At 44.7% G+C, this 23,195-nt stretch overlaps 1 protein-coding gene across 3 annotated transcripts in view; it reads left to right on the top strand.

Annotated features, from left to right (window-relative positions):
- Positions 1-553: 553 nt before the first annotated feature.
- LOC147449401 (uncharacterized) overlaps positions 554-23,195 on the top strand; it is a 61,693-nt gene continuing 39,051 nt past the window's right edge. Inside the window, exons 1-5 of one of the 3 annotated variants that reach the window (XM_086521843.1) lie at positions 554-710; positions 12,592-12,748; positions 12,895-13,000; positions 13,064-13,219; positions 13,916-14,070. In XM_086521843.1, coding sequence (XP_086377969.1) covers positions 12,610-12,748; positions 12,895-13,000; positions 13,064-13,219; positions 13,916-14,070 — 556 coding nt within the window. In that variant the 5' untranslated portion in view covers positions 554-710; positions 12,592-12,609. Of the gene's footprint in view, positions 711-770; positions 848-908; positions 1,030-12,591; positions 12,749-12,894; positions 13,001-13,063; positions 13,220-13,915; positions 14,071-23,195 lie in introns of those variants that run through there. The other 2 variants (XM_086521844.1, XM_086521845.1) reach the window with 2 other exon arrangements.

Genomic DNA, 23,195 nt, shown 5'->3' with positions numbered 1-23,195 from the left:
CCCCTATATTTCAACGAACGCATACGGACGTAGTGGTTAGTGCACATGGCTCGTCGTGAGGAGGTCACAGGTTCAAGACGTGGGGTGCGGACTACCCCGAATTTACAAGCCTACCCGAATTTACTTTTCTCCCCGAATTTACCGAATGTCTCGAATTTGTGCATCTTACGGTCCGAATCACCTCAACCGTAGATCCCATTTGAAGCTGCCCGTGCAACATAGTGTGGAGGATAGAGTTAGAAAAGGGCAACGAGGGCCTCGTGCAGAAGTACTTCGGGCAGTTATGTCCCACTGGGTGCATGCGACGCATAGAGGGCATTCATTGTGTTGCGAACACCCAATCACGCACTCAACTCAAGACGGACAGTGCATCATGCATGCATTGCAACCCCTATAAAAGTTGAGAAAAAGGCGAGACTTCGCAACGCATGAGCGCTCCACTTGCATTGTCCAGTGGCCTATGCTGTGTGACTGCTATAGAGCAGGACATGAGGCTAAAGCGGTCTATGTCTTGCATGCGCCTTGCGAAATGTAGACTCTTGTACGTTGGGCAGAAGTGTCTACTAAAAAAGACAACTTTTCTGCATATTTTGGGTAGTTGGGCTAGAGCTCTCGATATATGTTGCAGCACAGTCTCTCTCTCTCTCTCTCTCTCGGTCGGACACTCTCTACCTCGCATACAGACCCGCGACGAGGCCGCTCCGATCCTCGTAAGTCTTGCATTTCTTAGACCCTCAGATCGCCATCCAGTTGAGTGTTGTGTTTGTGTGCGCGCGCAGTTATGAAAATGAAGAATTCGTGCTCATCTCAGCACAGCTCTAAATGTTTGAAATTCACAGCTTAGAAGGTGAGCCCATGCACACACACACAGAGAGAGAGAGAGAGAGAGAGAGAGAGAGAGAGAGAGAGAGAGAGATATCATCCTCTGGAGGTCACATAAATACGCCCACGAAAAGGTGTCTTCATTTTCGAGAAAGAGGGAAATGGTTGCTACATGGAGGGAAGCCACCTGAAGGTCGGTACGGCTAGGTAATGTGTAGTGGCTAAGTGGGTTATTGAGTGAGTCAAATTGCGAGTTTGGCTATTGAGTCAAATTGCGCTTTTAACTTGTTGAGGTGTTCTTTAAGCTCTTGGTTTTCTTCCATAATCCGCCCAAGGGCTGCTTGTAGCTGTCCGATCTTGCTCGGGGCTGCTACAATGGCGGCGAAGCTAGGTTTTCGCCTTGTATTGAGCTTAAGAGTGCTTGGGGTGTGCTTATGAAGGCTTGCCTTGTGTGCAAGGCAAGTAGGAAAATTGTATTAGCCTTGGACACTCTAAAGCAAAAAACTATTGCAACACACGCGACAAACTGCACACAACTGAACTGAAACTGCGCGCGCGCACACACACACACAGAGAGAGAGAGAGAGAGAGAGAGAGAGAGAGAGAGAGAGAGTCGACACGGTATGGCGGAGTTTCGAGCCAAGAGCCCCCAAAATTGGGGCCCCTTCCGTTATTTCTTTATTATTTCTTAAAAAAGGTACAATGTCTGAGGGTACTCTTTCTATGGCGATGCTCCTAAGCTAATGAGCCATGAGCGAGGCCTTGGCTTTGTATTTGAAGCCCCTGGCCAAAAGCATACAAGTGAAAAGCATTGTCCCCAAAAGCTAGGGTCCGAAAGCTCCTGTACCAAAAGCTGCTACTTGAAAGGATGCCCCGTAAATTGCAGAGGTCCATATGCTGTGCCACATTAAGCAGGCCTATTTGTACGTTGCCACGGTATGAGCTCTACGTAGTTTGAGCCCTATGCTTTATTTTTAATGGGTTAGGCTCCATCAGCTAGGTTCTGTAAGTTGGGAGAGGTTAGGTTTTCAAACCTAACCCCTACTGGGCCTATCGGCCATAATTTGCAAGTTGTTTGGGGTTTAGGTTTTAACCCTAGTCCCCAAGTGTCCTCTCGTCCAAATATCTTCTAGTCCGGACATGCTGCCACAAACTGCTGAGGTGTCAAGTTAGTAAAGAGCAGAGCCAACCTTTAGATTACGGCCGAGGGGTCTAAACCCTAAGAAGAACAAGCAACAAAGAAGAAGTCCTACCAACTTATGGGGCCCCGTTTGATGGGGCCCAAGTGACATAAAGGATTAAAATAAAGCAAGACCCACACACACATTGAAAGACTTGCGTAGCAGCTGATGACATGGCAACTATATGAAAAAATTTAAAAAATTGCGTTGACATGATGACGTGGCAGATTGTACGGATTTTCGCGTTTTGCGTTGAGTGCTGATTGTTATTTGAAGTATCTTCGGGTCCTGACCCCGGACTTACTAGTCACTCCCACCCTTACTTCATCACGCATCAGGCACCCTCCCGTCTTTATCGCTCTGTCTTATAGGGCATAAGCCATAAAGAACCCAAGACGTGGAATTCATGGATTCAGCAGAATAATTGCAGTTTTTGCTCAACGAGCTTCACGACGTTCTTTCGTGGCATCCTCAACAGAATCTTCCGATGCTGCAAAGCTTTTAACAATTTTTGAACTACATGTTACCCCCTGTGATGCCCCTGGTGGTACCTCCTCCTCCGGCACCAGAAAGTACGAGAGCTTCCAACCTACAACCTTCTCAGCTGTCTGTTCCGATCGGGGGAGTCTTCAGGAATATGGTGCAGCCATCTAACCCTGATCCAGTGCAACCGCCATTGCCCCCACCTCCACCACCACCACCACTGCCACCAAGCTACAATTTTTTACTTTTTTAGGGGTGAAAGATCGCAAGAAAGCATTGCAGTTCCTACAACAATTCGTGAACATCTATGCTTTGGGGAACTATATAAAAGAATCCAAGATTTCTCGAGCAGCAGGATTTCTTAAAGATAATGCTATGCAATGGTGGAGTTCAATTGTGACACAACCGCATGCTCCAAGGACCTTGCAAGCTTTCAAGACAGTTTTTGCACGTAGTTACATGACTTCGATGTTTGAAGTCCGGATTTTGGCAGAGTGGGGCAACTTGAAAATGCTTGCCACCGAAACCATGGATGACTATAACAATGCAGAGGATGGAGAAATTGAAGCTGAGCTAGCCACGGGGAAAACTCAGAAAGTGGTACCGCTCATTGGCGCTCTTCTAGTGACTATACAAGATTATCATGGAAAAGTCGATTTCCACATTATGAAGCTGGGCAATTGCGACATTCTCTTGGGCATGCCCTGGCACAACAAGAATGATGCAACTTTTCAGTTTCGGAACTGAACCATTGCCGTGATGCAGAAGGGCAAGCTAGTTGTCCTCAAAGTTCGGTTGTCCGAACAAAGCCCTGAATGACCTCTCTAGTTGTTTTCTAGTTAGATACTTTTGAACATTGTTCGAGAAAGCATTGTTTGAAATATGTTTGAAATGGATACTATCTGTTTTAAACTTGTCTTGGTGCCGATTTGAATTGTTTGACTCTGGTTTTAAGTACTCGTTTTAATGATTGGTGATTTTACTTTCGGGTGGAGAAGTGAGAAATACTATTTTGCTATTTTTTGAACCTCGGAACGACGTAGGTCGATGCTTGGGGAGCGTTTCATTGTATGTTTGATAACCTCGGAACGACGCAGGCCGATGTCTAGGGAGCGTTCCATTGTATGCTAGAAAATTGCCTAACGATGTAGGCCGATGTCTAGGGAGCGTTTGGTTGTATGCTTGAACCTCCAAGCGACGCAGACTGTGATTTGGGGAGCGTTTGGTTGTACAGTTCTTTGAGCTCATGGCTCGGACCTTTTAATTTATTTGTGGGGTAGTCGTTGAGTAGCTTCATACCGCAGACCGTTTGTCTGGGGGAGTGCTCAACGGTGCTGTTTGTTGTGTCTTGTAACATGCATATGTAAGCAATTGTGTTGCATTGTGATCTGCCAACTACTGAATATTCCTAATTGGATGAGATTGCCCGGGTATGTAATTTTAGTGCATCAAGACACCCGTGGAAGATCAGCGCGGTCTGGGTGTGATGGCGTAATTTTACTACGCCAGCATATCAAGAGTTCCGAACTGGACGAAAGGAGAAGCCAACTCCTTGATCAAAAAGAGCCGAAAGGAGAAGCCAACTGCTTAACAAAAAAAATAGCAAACTAATTGTCCCTCGGAATGACCCTCGGATTTAAAAGAAAAGCTACCTTGAGTTGTTTTGCAGATATGTTGTAATCGCGGACGATTACTCTCTTTCAAGAGGGTGGATGTCACAAACTAATGACGTGACAAGTTAGTAAAGAGCAGAGTCAACCTTCAGATAACGGCCGAGGGGCCTAAACCCTAAGAAGAACAAGCAATAGAAGAAGAAGTCCTACCAACTTATGGGACCCCGTTCGATGGGGCCCAAATGACACAAAGGATTAAAATAAAGCAGGACCATAACACTCACACTGAAAGACTTGCGTAGCAGCTGATGACATGGCAACTACACGAAAAAATCCCAAAAATTGCGTTGACATGATGACGTGGTAGATTGTACAGATTCTCGTGTTTTCCGTTGACTGCCGACGTGGCAGTTGTACGGAATTTAGTGAATACGCTGGCAACATTCTGGCATTGCTTTTGGACCAAAAGCTTTTGAGTTTGAAGGATTTTCATGTAAACTGCTTTGGGGCCTAGGGCCTTTAAATATGAGGCCATGGGCTCATTCTCTGGCATGCTTCCTGGAGAAGGTGCAGAGTCTGGAGTACCGGCTTGTACTGTGTTGAGGCAATATAAAGAAATACCGAAAGGGGCGCCAAGGTTTGGGGCCAATACTCTTTGGGTGGAATTCCGCCACTCGTGTTGCGTGTCATGTCTCTCTCTCTCTCTCTCTCTCTCTCTCTCTCTCTCTCTCAATTCAGTTGTTATTGAAGTGCTAAAAGTTTGTTCAGTCTGTTCTTTTCTATTGGCACGTGGTGCCAGTCTTGTGACACATGCCACATCATTTGTTTGCGACATATCCCCCTCTTGAAAGAACGGTAATGACCCTTGATTATGCTTCAAAACAGACATAGGACAAAAACTAGCTGAGTAGGCATCGACTCTAAGTACTGACGTACTAGACTACACACATCCAACACTTGCACAAAGACGACAGTTACTCAACATTCACATCATTATTGTTGTTGAGATATCAGATTAGAATCATGATTATTATAACTTATTTAGCAATCACATCTAGACCGCATTGATCTTTTCACCGTAGTTACCCGGAACGCAGAAACAGAACGACGACGAGATCCCCCGCGGAACAGCGAGGGGTTCGGAATGGGAACGGCGCGGAACGGGAGGCATCAAAACCAGAGTTACCCGGAACGCGGAACGGGAACGGCGACGGGGACCCTCGCGGAACGGGGAACGACCAGGGGTCCGGAACGGGAACAGCGCGGAACGGGAGGCATAAAAAACACCCAAATAATGCTTGAGAAGGGAATGGGTGTGAGGGGGTGCATTTTAATTTTTGAGTCCTTGCACACTAAAAAAACACCTAATGTTCATTGCAAATTTGCAAAAAACTGCCTATTTCTTCCCATTTTTGAGAGTTGGCCGTTCCGGGCCGTTCCGAGGCTGTTTTGGAGCCGTTCCGGCCGGCCGTTCGGGTATCAAGTGGTCACCCGGAACGGCAAAACGTTCCGGGGCGTTCCAGCTTGGCAGAGGGGGAGGGAACGGCGTTCTGGCCTTCTAGGGCCTGCGGAACGCGTTCCCCGGTAACTATGATCAAAACATCTAAAAAATGCAATTTTAAGCCTTGTGTGATTGAATAATAGTAGTGTCAGAGTCCTTTGACTCTAATACTCACAAAAAAGTTGATTTGAAGACCATTCAACCTTACTATGGCAAACGTGTGTCGTATAGACTTGAGAGCTTGAGGGGGGGAGGGATGCGGAGAGAGAGGGGGAGAGGGAGAGAGCCTTGTAGACTTTAGAGTCTAGAGTCTAGAATAATGAGGCTAGAGCTTGAGAGTCAAGACTCGAGACTCAAGAGGGTAGAGCTTGAGCTTTGGCCCTTGAAAGCTTGTGTGCATTGTGAAGGTAAGGGGTGGGGGGAAGGGCATTTAATAAGGGGGAGCCTCACAAGATAAAGCACATAAATTCTGAAAATCTGCCCATTCGCAGCCGTTCCGGTACCAAATGCCTGTCCAGAACGTCTGGCCGTTTCGAGCCATTCCAAGACATGAAACCCCTTCGGAACGTTGCTCAACTTTCCCAGCCCACAAGGTGACGTTCCCCGATAACTATGCTTTTCACAAATGTCTTGATCTACCAAATCTCGTTACTATCACATTCACATAATCCCTCATGTGACTAGACAAAATGGTGTAGTCATCTCATCTTTCCGACATGTACTCAAACAATACACATGAGAGAGCACATATAACATATTCATTTTAGAAATTCCCATTTCGTACATACATATTTTCATAAAGTCATTCAGCAGAACACTATCAGCCTGTCAGTATCCTGAAATTTGGAAAGAAATCAGTGACTTTACTCCTATTGAGGTAACCCGTGACAAATGAGTGGAGTGACTCCCCTCTTGTGCAGTCCGCAGAGCACCTGATTCAACCTTTTGTTTTATCCGTAACTTTCAGAATAGTCGGAGCTAGGATACTTAACTTTGGAAAGAGCCGCTCCTTCCTCTTCCGCTTCGTAGGCGTTCTTTTTGAAACTTGAGTAGAACCCAATCATTTTCCTTCACTGCAAGTCACGTCGATGCTTGTCCATTGCCTTCTTATGCGGTGCTTGAGACTTCTCCCTTCCGTTGGCAAAAGCAGTGTTTAGATCTTGTGTATACTGCTTCATAAAGCTTGTACTTGGTGCTCAGAATTGGTGGAATCTTTTTGACACCCTCAACGATCTCAAATGGCGCCTTTCCCGTAGACATATGAACCATGTTGTAAGCAAACACCACTAAAGGCAAGTACTTCTCCCATTGAGTAAGGATCTCAAATGGGAGAAGTACTTGGTGCTCAGAATTGGTGGAACCTTTTTGACACCCTCAACGATCTCAAATGGCGCCTTTCCCGTAGACATATGAACCATGTTGTAAGCAAACACTACTAAAGGCAAGTACTTCTCCCACTAAAGGCAAGTCACTTCAGTAAGGATACATCATTTATCGCTTCCTTTACTTGAAAGGGCCCATAGTATCGCATACTAAACTTTGGAAAGAGCCGCTCCTTCCTCTTCCGCTTCGTAGGCGTTCTTTTTGAAACTTGAGTAGCACCCAATCATTTTCCTTCACTGCAAGTCACGTCGATGCTTGTCCGTTGCCTTCTTATGCGGTGCTTGAGACTTCTCCCTTCCCTTGGCAAAAGCAGTGTTTAGATCCTGTGTATACTGCTTCATAAAGCTTGTACTTGGTGCTCAGAATTGGTGGAACCTTTTTGACACCCTCAACGATCTCAAATGGCGCCTTTCCCGTAGACATATGAACCATGTTGTAAGCAAACACCACTAAAGGCAAGTACTTCTCCAATTGAGTCTTATGATCAGAGAGAGATGACTTTAATAAGTCCAAAACCACTTAGCTGGCTATCACTGATTGCCCATGTCCGTGAATGAAATGAGGATGAGAATCTGAGCTAAGTGCCTATATTCTCCCATATTGCTCTCCAAAACAAGCTCGCAAATCGGGGATCTCTATCTGACATTATCGATTCAGGCATCCCATGTAATCAAAAAATCAGTGAGACAAATCGCTTGGCCAAGTAATCGGCTTTCATTGTCTTCTTTATCGGAATGAAGTGAGCTTGTTTGCTAAACATGTCGACGACTATCCAAATGCTATCATACCCACTCCGAGTCCTAGGAAGATCGAAGATGAAATCCATTGTTATACCATGGTCAGTGTGGAATAAGTAAAGGTTGTAGTCGTCCTAGTTATTTGTTTGTCAAACTTGACCTTTGACACACCAAACAAGTGCGTACAAACTCATCCACATCCTTTCTGAGCTTAGGCCAATAGAAATACTTTTCCACCCCTTTCAAAGTACTCTCAATGCCTCTATGCCTAGCAAAAGGTGGATTATGGCACTCTGTCAACACCTTGTTTCTCAATCCTAATGTGACAACAACATGGTCTTTCTGTCACGTGCGCATTGCACTTGAGCCATGTGGACAGGCTACTGCTGTAGTTTATTATCCGTCTTAGTTAGCTTAGGATCTAGCTTGGCATTTTGTGAGGCTCTAGAAGGACGTGCATGTTTAGGCAGGTCGTAGCTGCATACCCTCAGTTGCACAATACAGTCACCTAAGCATATAGGCATATGAACAATCACTTAAGTCATTCATTAATGAGTGACTTTGACATGATAGGAAAATGGCAAAAGACCTATAAAAGAGTCACTTGGCCTTCAATTTAAAAACAAAAGAATACAGTACCTGCAGAACAAGTACTTGCAGTACAAGTACACGCAACACCATCACCTCAGCACCAGCGTTTTCAGTATTCAGCATCAGATCAGCCCTAGCGTTTGCATCAGATCAGCCCTTGTATTTTTGCAGCAAATCAGCGATCATTTTTGCATCAGCATTCAGCCCCAGTGTTTTTGCAACAGATCAGCCTAGCGTTTTGCATCAGCATTCAGCCCTAGTGTTTTGCAAATTTCAACATTTAACACTCGGTATTCAGCATTTAGCCATTGTATCAGCATTTGATCAACATTTGTGCAAGTAACCAAAGCAAGTACTTACTCTGGCAACAGAGCAAGGGTGCCCTTGAGGGTTGTTGGGACCCGACACGTGGTGTCATCTCTCTCTATCATTCGAGCAGAGCTAGCTGCCCCTCCTATTCCTATGGAGATTGAGGCACTTACCAGATCAGTCTCCTTTGTGCACAGCTTGTGGGATACTACTAGAGATATGCTAGACTGGCCCTTGAGTCTTCCAGATAGTAGCTCTTCAGGGGGAAACTTCATGTTGGTATGCACAGATGACATCATGGTTTTAGATGCATGGCTTCACCATGGACAGGTTGCCCCCTTTCCCGTACTCTCTTCAGGCACCCTCGATGTCTCTTACATGGGTGGAGATTACTACTCATTCGTCAGGAGGACATGGATAGAGCCGCCACAGGAGTTGGGCACGAAGATGGATTTCTATAGAGAGCATCTTCTCCACCTCACAAGAGATGGGTTTGTGATTCGACCCAGCTACATGGATACACATAGTCTCATGGTTTGTGGTGTGCCATTGGTCAGATATGCCACCAGCTGGAGATTGGGATTGGTAGATTCAAAGGGATACCACCAGACAACAGGATATGCCGCTTATGCCAGCTAGAGCCAAAGACAGAGCTACATTACATATGTCATTGTACAGTGTACTATGAGATATGGGACCGTTTCCACTGCTTATTCAGAGAGGGTTTCGGTCCTTTCTCTAGGGTCATGAGTTATGAGGATCAGAGATGTCTTGGGCTATATCTACTTGAGTTACACAGATATAGAGACACTTTACTGGGGAGAGCTAGAGAGAGACAGTCCCAAAGACGAATTACAGATTTCTTTTTACTAGATATGGGACAGCCAAAGGAGCAGCCATCACTGCAGAGCTCGGCCCACACTCATTCGACCACTACCGTCACTCTCATCGACCGAGCATTGGAGCTACGGAGATCCAGACGGCCACGATTGAGGAGAGGGGCTACACAACATCGGCGGAGACTACAGCAAAGGATTCGAGCCATACTCTCTCGACATCCAGAGTGCAGATGAGGATGGATTCTAGTAGTAGTAGTTTTTTTTTTCTAGTCCTTTTGTACCCAGACATGGTATCAGATTCACAATTTTGTAACAGTTTGGTCTCATAGGTCATTTTGGCCTTTTGAAGACGTTAATATTTCATTTCTCTCTCTCTCTCTCTCTCTCTCTCTCTCTCTCTCTCATTGTGTTCAGTTCAGTCTCTTTCAAGTGAAGTAAAGTAACTTTGTGTTTGTGCGAAATACCATATCCGAGTTAAAATCCTTGAACCCTTCCACTGTACGTGACATTGGTATCAAAGCTCTGGATGTGCTCCGGCTTCACAAGCTTGAGGAAAGAACCCAGATGCTAAGGAGCCTCTTTTTTTTCCCCTCAAAGAAGCCTTGCAGCCTTGCATCGGAATTATTAGCCATTCCCACCCTTAGTCCATCGTGCATCAGGCAGGCTCCCATCTTCATCGCTATGTCTTGGATACCCTTAAGACATAACCTCTTCATCATGAACAAAGATCCTCATCAGATACACGAAGATCTTGAGTACCAAGATTCGCATGTCTCGAATGCAGATATCGAAGGAGTTGGAGAAAGGATCCCTAACCCTCTTCTGCATTTGCATTTAGCTTGCATCCACTTCCATCGACATGGAACCATTAGAAATACCTTTCATCTTCACCCTGAATGTTTTGCAACAGGACTATTTGGGTGGTAGCACTTGCTCGCAAGGCAGAGTCAGCATCAAGGCTGATATTTTGCGATAGTAGTAAGGCTACCTAGCAACTCGGCTGGTCAGTGTTTACATCGTAGCAGTACTTGTAATAGACTTGGACAGAGAGCAACACACGTGAGAAACTGAAAACAACTGAGTTGAACTTAGAGAGAGAGAGAGAGAGAGAGAGAGAGAGAGAGAGAGAGAGAGAGAGAGCATAGTCATAGGGGACGCCCATTTTTGGGCTTCTCGTTCCCACTTGCCGTCCCGCCCTCTTTTTTACACTAAAAATCCATTTGAGCCCCATCCCCTCTCCCCACTCCTCGGGCCGTGTCCCTTTTCTGAGAGAGAGAGAGAGAGAGAGAGAGAGAGAGAGAGAGAGAGAGAGAGAGGAAGAAGAAGAGAGTTTTAACGTTGTAGAAAACTATCCCAAGAGACCTTAAAGACGAGGAGAGTTGAACTCAAGGCCTGCTATTCAAGAGGGAAATGGCATAACCAATCTACCACACTTGGGTGATAAGAAGGTTATACCATTTTCCTCTTCTTACACACACTCGAGAAGAAGAGAATTTTAATGTCGTAGGAAACTATCCCAAGAGACCTTAAAGATCTATCCGACGAGGAGAGTTGAACTCAAGACCTCTTATTCAAGAGGTAAATGGCATAACCAATCTACCACACTTGGGTTGTGATAGAAAGGTTATACCATTTTTCCTCTTCTTATTAGCGTGCACACAGACACACACACACCCGAGAAGAAGATAACTTTAACGTCATAGGAAACTATCCCAAGAGACCTTAAAGATCTATCCGACGAGGAGAGTTGAACTCAAGACCTGTTATTCAAGAGGGAAATGGCTTAACCAATCTACCACACTTGGGTGATAGAAAGGTTATTCCATTTTCCTCTTCTTATTAGCGCACACACACACCCACACACACATCCGAGAAGAAGAGAATTTTAACATCATAAGAAACTATCCCAAGAGACCTTAAAGATCTATCCGACGAGGAGAGTTGAACTCAAGACCTGTTATTCAAGTGGGAAATGGCATAACCAATCTACCACACTTGGGTGATAGAAAGGTTATACCATTTTCCTTTTCTAAGTTCTTACACACACTCACACACATACGCGAGAATAAGAGAATTTTAGCGTCGTAGGAAACTATCGCAAGAGACCTTAAAGATCTATCTGACGAGGAGAGTTGAACTCAAGACTTGTTATTCAAGAGGGAAATGGCATAACCAATCTACCACACTTGAGAGAGAGAGAGAGAGAGAGAGAGAGAGAGAGAGAGAGAGAGAGAGAGAGAGAGAGAGAGGCATGGCACGGCGGAATTCCGCGCCCAGATGCACCGGCTCCAAAGATTGGCGCCCCTTCTCAGTATTTCTTTATTATTAAGCTTCAACAAGTACAATGTCCTCTCTCTCGCAAGCTCTCGAGCTAAATTGCCAAAGTGAGGCCCTGACGGTGTGGCTTACCTTGTGTCCAAGAACCTTGATCTTGAGATCTTCTAGCATCCCAATAGGTTTAACGAAAGCTAGCGCCCCTTGGGTCTTTCGTAAAATGCGGAAATCCGTATGGCGTGCCACGTCAGTAACGCGATTCGCAAGCGTCCGTACAGCCTGCCAGATCAGTAGCTCTACGCAAATTGGGGTTGCTGCTTTATTTTTATAGGGGTTTTAGGCCTTGCGGCCGGTGTCCATATGTTGAAACACTTTTTGTGTTAGGTTTTTAAGCCTAACCCCTTCTGGGCCACTCGGCTGGGTTATGTAAGATGGTAGAATTTCTTTTGCCTCTTTTGCTATTAGGCCCCCTTTTGTCCGGCCTCTGTCCTTTAGGCCATGCCATGTCATCACTTTGTGACACCCAAAGTTGTATTGATTGGACTGGGCTATTATTGTTTTTGTGGTTGCTATTGTGTTGTGAAGAAGCCATGTAACAAACAACAATGAAACATGAGAGCTGCAACCGTAGTGGTGGCATGCACGCCAAAACATGAACGTGTGTTTTTTTTTTGCATGCCCAGCATTGGCTAGGGTAGGGTCTGGACTCTGGAGAAGTCAAGAGGTATTGGAAGGTGTTATCAAGACGAAGGGAAGGGTTAATCAGTTTAATCTTGAAGCTATGATTTACTTATGTTCATTCACTTGGGTGATTGGTCAGCATGCCTGCTTACTTCTGTGTTGTGTTCTTGTGCTAAGGTGTAAAAGTACAGCAGTATGCTGCAACAAATCCAAAGCAAGCTCTTCAAGAAGGAGTCTCTGTTATGGTGGACTTTGCTTGGAGTGGTTGTGGGGATTGGTCTTGGTGGGGGTCTCTACAATCTTAACTGTTCAAGCTTGACCATTGAATTAATAGGTATGCAGAATGCGTTATAAATGATGGGAGGGCCTGAATTTTTGAGCATTTAATTATAGCAAGAGAAATAGATAAAATTTTGGTCTAGGACTGGCATGTGCTTTCATGTTTGTTTTCACCTTGGTGATCAAAAATCGCACGTGTAGGCTATCCAGGAGAACTTATGATTCAAGCACTGGAGGAGCTTGTGCTGCCATTGATAGTCTTAGCATTAATGAGTGGCGTTTTCAGTTTGAGGAATACCAATGATGGGTGAGTTCTATCAAGGTTTTCTGCTGTTAAAGCAAAGCTTAAATCCCTTTTATTCTCTTGCAGAACTGGACGCATAACAAGATGGTCCCTCTCTTATTATCTTCTCTCTATGATACTGGCTGTTGGACTGGGTATAAGTCTTGTCTATGCCATTAGGCCAGGCAGAGGAGCCCCTTTTGACGACAGTGGAATAATAGGCTGCTCCAGTGACAATTCAACGTAGGTCCTCATTCTTTTGTTTCTAATCCTATCCTTTTGCATGCACCAAGTAAAAGGAACCACCTTAAAAACAGCTCCTTCCTTGGCATGTTGCATGAGCTTTTGGGACATAAAGTCTTAAATGAGCATTGAAGGTTTTGAATTGAGTGCTGAAACATACGAAACATCTTTCTGGAATGCTAACCAAAAATGCTGCATACAACATGCGTACATTAACTCGCTCTAGAGTAAATTTTGAAATGGTTGGATATGAAGGAAGGGAAGATAGCTTGAGCTCAAACTACACCAAGGCTGATGGTGGTCTGGTGTATGTAGATAATGGTTTAAACTGTGCCTGAACCACAACCTTTGGCATATATAGTCTATTGTCGTAAAGCTTCATATGCAAAATTGCAACAATGTTTGGCTTGCCAACTTCTTATAATTTCACGTAAGCAAGCAATAAATTTTTCTAAAAGGTATGGACTCCACATCCTCGGAAACTGAACATGGCTGCATCTATCAACACTCTTCAAAGATCCATTCGTTTGCACGTCGAGATGCTTTCTCAGAGCCAATGAAATTGAATCTTCCGATCACGTTTTTTTCATTTCATTTCTGGAATGGAAATTTAACCCACTTTATGCAAGTCTAATAACTATAGGAGTTTTTAAGAAAGCTTTGCTTGCTGAGGGTATACTCGTCTTGCAATTACAGGTCATCATCAGATTCCGAGAGTTCCACAGTTGAGTCCCTCTTGAATATTGGTCGGAACATGATCCCTACCAATATAGTTTCAGCAGCATCAACATCAAATTTTTTGGGAGTCATTACGTTTGCCATAATTTTTGCGTTTTCTCTGAACACACTAGGTAAATGTTCTACTTTGGTTTACTTCCAACTTCATAGTTATATCCCTTTCTCTATCATTTTGGGAGGTTGGCCCAACATCATGCCATAGAATCTCTATTGTGATAAAGAAGGCGAGACAGTTCAGGTAGGGAGGCTTGTAGTTCGTGAAGAGATATATGATGGTAGAAACAGAGAGAGAAACATTTGATGATAGAGATAACTTAAAAGGTGGGAGGGAGAGGAATGAATAGGCTGTTGTTTAGCTAAACTTGTATGCTTTTTATTAGATCTAGGTCCTCTGTCAACCATTGGCTCTCATGGACATTAACTTGATGTGATTGGTTCCTTCATTGCGGTCTTTGTAGTGATTGTGTTATGATCATCAACTTTCTATTGTGCTTTAAGGCACCACACACACATCCTGTTGAGCTTTGGACTTGTGAATGCAAGTGATGGTGCATCCAAGTTCTGCAAGGGCATGCGATTGAAACCATGTGTACCAACTTCTAGAGTCTCCTCCCATGGCTAGCTGTTGAGATGACTCGACGGCCAATCTGGCATATGATGACCTGGAAGGCCCCACGAGTAATGTACGTGGGATACTTATGAAGTAAGTGCCTTAACCACAAATGGTGTAGGTCAAGTTTGGCTCTAACAACCTCATTTGGCACTGCAGCCTTACGTTTGATCATCTTGGAGATCATAATGACTAGCTGTCTCTCCTCAGCCATCATTGAGACATTCGACCAGACTGACTATGATCATCTGGACCAGGTCCTCAAATCTGTACCCGTGTTAGTCTTGAAGTCTCTGCCTCTCTCATAGAGAAAGAGGGTTGTGATAAATCGACTTCAAGATATTTGTAGGACTCTACGTACTCAAACCACTTGTTGCCCATATGGCCTCATCCTATGTGCCATAGTGTTCAATATCATCACCTTGGTCTTGCCAAGGTTCAGAATACAAATTTCTACCTCATGCACAGCTCCATAATGCATGCAGCGGTCTCTGTAGCCTTTGGTGAGTTAGCAATAAGAACAATATATCCACATGAGGCAACAAGGGTATCAAGTGCCGGATAACTGTGCATCTCTCTCTCTCTCTCTCTCTCTCTCTCTCTGCCCCCTGTGTGACATCGAGCCTGAGACAGAGTTGCACTACACATGCCACTGCCCCGTCTACTACGAGATACGAGGCCGTTTCCATTGCTTTTTCAGAGAGGGCTTTGGACCACTCTCCAGAGTCATGCGATATGAGGATCATAGATGCCTGGGTTTGTTTTTGCTCGAGCTGCGCAGACACAGAGAGAGCTTGATGAGAGGAGAGGCTAGCCAGTCTCAGAGACAGATCACATTCGGATCACTTTGGCCCGACATGCACGACGCTCGGTCACCATGGAGGAGATTGACGAGATCCACCAACTACCGATGCTGGATCTCTTGTGATCTAGCTATCCCAGCTAGCTGCTTAGTTCACACCTAGCAGTTTAGGATTCAATAGTATTTTATTTTGTCATCTTGTTACTCTGACTTGTATCAGATCCACCACATTGTAACTTTCTGGTCTCATAGGTCAATGTGGCCTTTTTAAGACGTTAATATAACATTTGATTTCATTTCATTTCATTTCTCTCTCTCTCTCTCTCTCTCTCTCTCTCTCTCAATATAGGCTGATACCATATCAATATACTTACGAAAAAGTGTAGGAGAGAGTGGACATTCTTACCCTGACAAGTTAGTGATGTGGCAGCCAAGAGGGTTAGGGTTTTTAAACCTAACCCTTCCAACTTAAAAAGTGTGGCAAGTGTGGCCGAGGGGCCTAAACCCTAAAAATTGCAAATCTCTAGTTGGCTTACAATTCATGGAATTGTTGTACGGACGTTCGTAATTCACAGACCTGTTGACGTGGCAATTGTACGGATTTTCGCCAAACACGGAAGCAGCTTGGAAGCGCCAATTTTTGGGCAAAGTGCTTTTGGAAGCAGAGCTTTTCGTGAGATTGCTTTCCAAGGCTAGGTTCCTTTATGTAGTGAGGGCTCTCTCTAGCATTCCAGTTGCAGTGAAAGCAGAGTAGAGCTATTGTACTTTGCGAAGTAATAAGGAAAGTACCGAAAGGGCATCGGACTTTGGGGCAAGTGCATCTAAAACTGGAACTCCGCTGCTTCGTGTCGACTCTCTCTCTCTCTCTCTCTCTCTCTCTCTCTCTCTCTCTCTCTCTCAGTATGGGAGATACCTCATAGAAATGACGATTACACATGGATTAGCCATACTTAATGGCTTACAACGATTTCTTGGAGCAGCCGGTTTCACATGCTTTCCACATAGACATGGGGCCAGTACAGTGGATTATGTTATGACACAACCGAGCTTTGTCCCCTGCATTCAGGATTTCACAGTGGGAGCCAGGCCAGTGGGCATAGCAGTAGATCATGCTCTCTTGACACTATCCGTTAAATTTTAGTATAGTACAACCCAGACATCAGGAGGCAGGTCACATACCCGCTATACATTTACACTAGAGACTGATTTCCTTTATTCAGAGGAGATCTGGGACCGTCTATTGGAAGGCAGGAGTGCACAACCCAGACATCAGGAGGCAGGTCACATACCCGCTATACATTTACACTAGAGACTGATTTCCTTTATTCAGAGGAGATCTGGGACCGTCTATTGGAAGGCATAGCTGGCACAAATGGTACATGCCTCTCAGTGGAGGAGTGCACCACTCTACTGACTGAGACACTGCATGCGGCTGCATCAGTGGCATACCCACACACTCAGCCGGGCAAGAGATGACATTCTGGGAGCATGCCCCAGAATAGTTGGTATGATGAGGAGTGCAGAGAGATGAGAGCCCAGCTTCAGAGGGATCTTCTTTTAGGAGTCATCACTTACAGACAGTCTAGGATTGCTTTCCGACGCCTTGTGCGACGGAAGAAGCGAGCTTACCTAGCTCAGATGGAGCGAGACTTGTATCAGATGTTCTTGAGTAGGGACTCAGGAGAGGCATGGCGACTCTTCCATGAGCACTCCCCTCCCCCAGTGATTACTTCACCTGAGGTGTGGGGCCAATATGCGACATCATTATATACGGTTCCTGGACAGGAACCCCTTCCAGACCCTACCAAGCCTTGCCTAGCTACGAGCACTTTCTTACACTTGAGATGGTACAAAGGGCCATCGACAGGATGAAGACCGGGAAGGCATATGATCATGACGGTCTAGTAGCGGAGCACTTTATACATGCCAGGGATATGTTGATGGAGGTTCTCGCAGTGTTGTTTAATCGTGCTGTAAGGTGCAGCGGAATGAATGTTGTAGTTTCTCAAGATTAGTGATCTTTATTGCTCAAGGTTCCTTTTAGTTCTTAGGGAAAGAGAGAGCTTTCCGTCTTATGGAGAGTACTATGATCACGAACAAAGTGAGTGGATATTGTGCGTGTAAGTGAATGAGACTGAGAGAAGGAGAGAGAAGAGATACGACACCCGAGAGTTGTAAAACCCTCCTCCGAAGGCCCCACTCTCGTCGGCGAGAGTGGTCTACTTTGATTGCACAAAGGTGTACAATGCCTATGCAATGGACTGATGCAACTTGGACTATGCCGACGACGACGACGATGATGACGACGACTACTTGATGGCTGAAATCTGGGATCTTCTAATCGCTGATTTTCGGGACTGTTTCGGTGGCTGAAAATGACTGTTTTGGCTGCATTTTCTTGGCTAAAGATGGGGGAAACTTCGGCAACCAACTTGGGGTGGTTCTACTGCGACTGGTCTGCTGAAACCTGCGTTTCTTCAAGGCTGAAATCTGCTGATCAAAAACGCTGAGAGGGCTGGTCCAAAAACGCTGAACTGTGCTACTGAAGCTAGCGTTAGTCAATGGCTGAAATCGCTGATGATTGTCATGAGAAAAACGCTGATCTGCTGTGGGTAAAATGCCAGGCAATGGTGGTTGATGGCGATGCTGGATCTAGGAAGCTGTGGGAGAAAAACGCCAAGGGAGGGGTGGTGATGGCGATGGATCTGATGCTGAGGGGGGGTACTGTTGAGAAATTGCCTGTTGAGCGGGAAGCTCCTGCTGCCTCTTCTGCCAGAAAGTGCTAACTTGGGTTTGCTTATATATTAACTTAGCAAAATTGCCCTACCTACTTTTGTTGGAAAGTCACTTAAAAATTATAAGTGAAAATAACAAAAAATAGGCTAAATGCACTGGAAAATTCCCCTAACTGATGCTAATGGATTCTGATGGGAATTCTGATGATCATGCTGTGTGCAACCGGAGGATATGCATCTAAGCTAAGTGACTGGGCATGCACGGTCTACGAATAGACTCACAAAAGTGCGAGATCACTGCTAATCTAACTTGACTTGACTGACGGAAACCTTGCTGTGGTGTAGCTTGTCCACGGACACATAGTGTTGGGATGTGTCACGTGACACGTGCCATGTGTGAGGGATTACCTGAGACTTGGAGGTTGTCTAATATTGTGCCCATCTTCAAGGCTGGTGACCCTACAGAGCCTGGGAACTACCGCACTATTATGGTTGGACACACATTGGCACGGTTGTATGCATCTATCTTGGAGCAACACTTGAGTAATTGGGTAGAGGGCGAGGGTGTACGAGCGAAGGGTCAAGCCGGCTTCAAGAGGGGTTTCTCCACTCTTGATCATATTCTGACACTCAGGGCCATCATTGAGGAGGGCAGAGCACATGGGAGACGGATCTATTGTAGCTTTGTGGATTTTCATAAAGCATTTGACATGGTACCAAGAGCTCGATTGATGCGTAGACTACAGGAGATGGGGGTGCCCATAGAGGTGATTTGGGGGATATGGCTTTGTACAGATCAGTGATGGGACATGTACGCACTCCAGAAGGGGTATCTGATTTAGTTCACTCTACTATTGAAGTGAAACAGGGCTGTCCATTGTCTCCTACTCTATTTGGTATGTATGTTGATGAGGTGTCTGATTACATCGACAGAGAGGGTGACAGAGGTGCACAGTTGGCAGGGACGTGGATCCCATTGTTGCTATATGCTGATGTTATTGTCCTGATATCTGACTCACCAGAAGGTATGCAACGACAGTTGGATGCACTACGCAGTTTTGCAGAGGATAGTGGATTGTGTGTAAACCTAGGTAAAACCAAGGTTATGGTGTTTAACACCACACCGCAATGGGTCAGGAGATCAATACCTACTTTCAAATATGGTCAGGAGATTGTGGAGTATACAGATGCATACACTTACCTGGGGGTAGTCTTTACTGGGCCGAGATTTTCCTTGAGAAGAGCGGCAGAGACTAGACTAACTAGAGCTGGTGCAGCTCTGGGAGGAATGGATAGAGCCGATACAGGAGTTGGGCACAAAGATGGCTTTCTATAGAGAGCATTTTCTCCACCTCACGGGGATGGGTTTGTGATTCGACCTAGCTATATGGACAGGCATCTTTCTCATGGTGTGCGATGTGCCATTGGCCAGATACGCACGTCCTCACATCAGCTCGAGATTGAGACTGGCAGATTCAGAGGGACACCAGTAGATAGCAGAATATGCAGCTTATGCCATCTAGAGCCAGAGACAGAGGTACATTACATATGTCATTGCATAGTGTACTATGAGATACGAGTCCGTTTTCATTGTCTATTCAGAGAAGGTTTTGGGCCTCTATCTAGGGTCATGAATTATGAGGATCAGAGATGTCTTGGGCTATATCTACTTCAGCTACACAGGCATAGAGAACCTTTACTGAGGAGAGCTGAAGAGAGACAACCCCAGAGACAGATCACAGATTTCTTTACACTAGATATTGTACACCCAGAAGAACAGACAGAGGAGCAACCAACAGTGGAGAGGTCTATCCGCACTACTGGCATTCTCATAGATCGAGCATTGGAGCTAGGGAGATCTAGACGACCCCGATGGAGAAGAGGAGCTACACAGTTTCGAAGGAGGCTACAGCAAAGGATTCGAGCCATACTTTTTCGTCGTCTAGAGTGCAGATGAAGATGGACCTCTATGAATATAGATCTCTACTTCCCTCCCAAATTGTCTACACATTGTATAGCTCAATTCACACATTTCACGTCTTTCGCCTTTCACACCTATCCGTTTAGTTTAGGATTCCGCAGTATTTATATCTTGTTATCCCTAGTTTAATTTATTTTGTTAATCTAACTTCATATCAGATACACCGCATTGTAACTTCCTGGTCTCATAGGTCACTTTGGCCTTTTGAAGACGCTAATATAACATTTCATTTCATTTCTCTCTCTCAACTCTCCTCGTCAGCTAGATCTTTAAGGTCTCTTGGGATAGTTTCTACGATGTTAAAACTCTCTTCTTCTTCTCTCTCTCTCTCTCTCTCTCTCTAGTTCTGTTGTTGCAGTTTCTCATGTGTTGCTGTTGATTTCTCATTTGGAGTGTCCAAGCTTGTTACAGTGGTATCAGAGCCCGGACGATTCTTCTCCTACGGAGGAGTTGATTCTTTTCCCTGTAGCACATATAGATTTTAGGAATGAATTCAACAGAGAGGAAAGTGTTCCATCGACAACCCTACTCTGGGAAGATGGAGAGCGCTTCATTCCTAGTGAGGGAACGGAGGCTACTAATGGAGTTTCCAACAAGAGCAAGCCTCCTTCCGAGACAGAACGGAGTACCGATGTCAACTTCAAGTTGATACATGTGCCAAACGAATATTCAAGTTCTCCAAAGACCTGAAGTATGTAAAGTACCTGAAGGATCACCCTTTTGAGGAGGTTCACTCTAGATGGATCATGGCGAGACGCCGTCCACTTGGCCATAAAGACAAAAGCAAAGCCGAGTGTAGAGAAGCTGAAATTGTACTCGCAAGAAAAGTTTGAAGACGTTCTTGAATAGAAAGTCAATTTGTTGCTGAAGAGCAAAAAGCTCTCTCAAAAGAAGAGCAATCTAGAGGAATACCCTAGCTACCTAAGTCGGAAATCAACTTTCGAGGAGGCTAGTAGATTCAAGAAGCGTGTTCGCTTCAAGGATGACTCGGTTCTCTGTCTTTTTGTCACATGCTTGATGTGGCATGGCCTAACTTGCACATCTTAGCCGAGAGGCTTAAAGGGGTTAGGTTTTTAAACCCTTACCCCTCTTTTAACTTAATAGAACCCGGCCGAGGGGCCTAACCCACTAAAAATAAAGCATGGAGCCCTATTTGCGTTAAAAGTGCTGATGTGGCGGGGTTGTACAGACGACCCGTACAACGGGCAACTATTGTACAAATTCTTGTGTTTTTCGGCCACCCCTCTGGGCGTTAGCATTTGGAGCAAATGGTTCCTCTTTCATCCCTAGTGCAAGGGCTGAAATCACATCTCTAAAATCGGGATCAATAACATACTCATCTATCATAGAAGATAGATCATTGTGAGTTGCTATGGAAACCACATTCACTCTCGGCCGTCTTGAGAGTGCATCGGCTACTTGATTATGTTTGCCAGCAATGTGAGCAATATGAAAATGAAATTGCGAAAGAAAATTTGCCCACCTCATTTGTTTGTCGGAGAGCTTGGTCTGCGTCATGAAGTACTTAAGACTTTGGTGATCCGTTCGCAGAATGAAAGGAGTCCCCAATAAATAGTGCTTCCATGACTCTTAAGGCATGTAGAAATGCGAGGAGTTCTTTTTCATACATGCCTAGAGCTTGCTCAACAGGGTCGAGCCTTCGACTTTCATAAGCTATGGCGTGTCCTTGGAGCAAAACAGCTCCAAGGCAATCACCACAAGCGTCACATTGGACCTCAAATGGCTTTGAGAGATATGGAAGTGTAAGCACAGGTTGAGAGACAAGCTTTTCTTTAAGCTTTTTGAAAGCATTGTTCTCCTTGGCAGACCATGTATACCGAACTTTTTTCTTTGTTAGATCATGTAGTGGTCCTGCAATTTGTGAGAACTTTTCTATGAAGCGTCTATAGTATGCACACATACTTATAAAGCTTCTTAGTTCATGAAGATTCCTTGGTTTAGGCCATCCGTTTATTACCTCTTAACGTTGATGGATTTGGATGCCATCTTGAGAGATAATGTGACCTAAATATTGAATCTCTTGCAAGAAAAATTCACTTTTCTTTCGATTAACATAAAGTTTATTCTCTCTTAGAACTTGAAATATTACCTTGAGATGTTGCTTGTGTTTATCTAGTGAATTAGAGTAGATGATAATATCATCAAAGAACACTCCAGTAAAGGTTCGGTGAGGCCTGAATAGCTTCTCCATCAAGCGGTTGAATGTGGCTGGTGTATTGGTCAAGTCAAAAGGCATGACAATATATTCGTAAAGACCAAACGTAGTGCGGAATGCGGTCTTTACAATGTCTTGATTAACTATCCTTATTTGATGATAGCCACTTTTTAGGTCAATCCTATTGAAGTAGGTGGACCCTTGTAGCTTATCAAATAGGTCTTCTACCCGTGGAACGAGAAACCTATTCTTGATAGTGATCCTATTTAGTGCTCTATAGTCGACACACATACGATATGTGCCGTCTTTCTTTTGCACTAATAGCACAGGTGAGCAAAATGGAGATGAGCTAGGCCTAACCATGCCCTTCTCAACTAACTCATGCACTTGCCGCATAATCTCCTCTTGCTGAGCTTGAGAAACTCTGTAAGGACGTTTATTAGGCGGTGAACTTCCTAGAAGAAGTTCAATTGCATGGTCATCATTGCCTCGTTTAGGAGGTAGTTCACAAGGGATGTCGTCAATAAAGACATCTTGAAACCCCTTGAGAAAATTGGATAACTCTAAATCCTTGTTAGTGTGTATATTTTCTTTTGCTAAAACATCAAGTTCATTTTGAGAATCTTTAACAAAAATCATGTACACGGAAATAGAGCTCTTTATTGACTTATCGAAAGCTTGCGTATGTACAATGGGTATGGTGTTACCCATGTCCTTAGCATCTATGTACATATCTTTTTCCCTAAACCTAAAGTAGATTTTCCTTTCAGGGAATTTAACATTGGCAGCCATGTGATCAAACCATGGTGCCCCTAGGATTACATCCTCATGCTTGAGAGGAGGGATAAGGAAGTCCTCTTTGTCCACATAGCTTTGGACATGGAGCCTCCATTTCCCGATTAAGGGAGTGACTGAAGCTTCTTGCCCCTTGAAA

The sequence above is a fragment of the Adiantum capillus-veneris genome, chromosome 10 (assembly GCF_014529385.1).
Source record: "Adiantum capillus-veneris isolate H3 chromosome 10, ASM1452938v2, whole genome shotgun sequence".
In the NCBI taxonomy this organism is placed as follows: Eukaryota; Viridiplantae; Streptophyta; class Polypodiopsida; order Polypodiales; family Pteridaceae; genus Adiantum; species Adiantum capillus-veneris.
The sequence above is the reverse complement of the archived record's forward strand: the minus strand, read 5'-3'. Positions and strand labels throughout refer to the sequence as shown.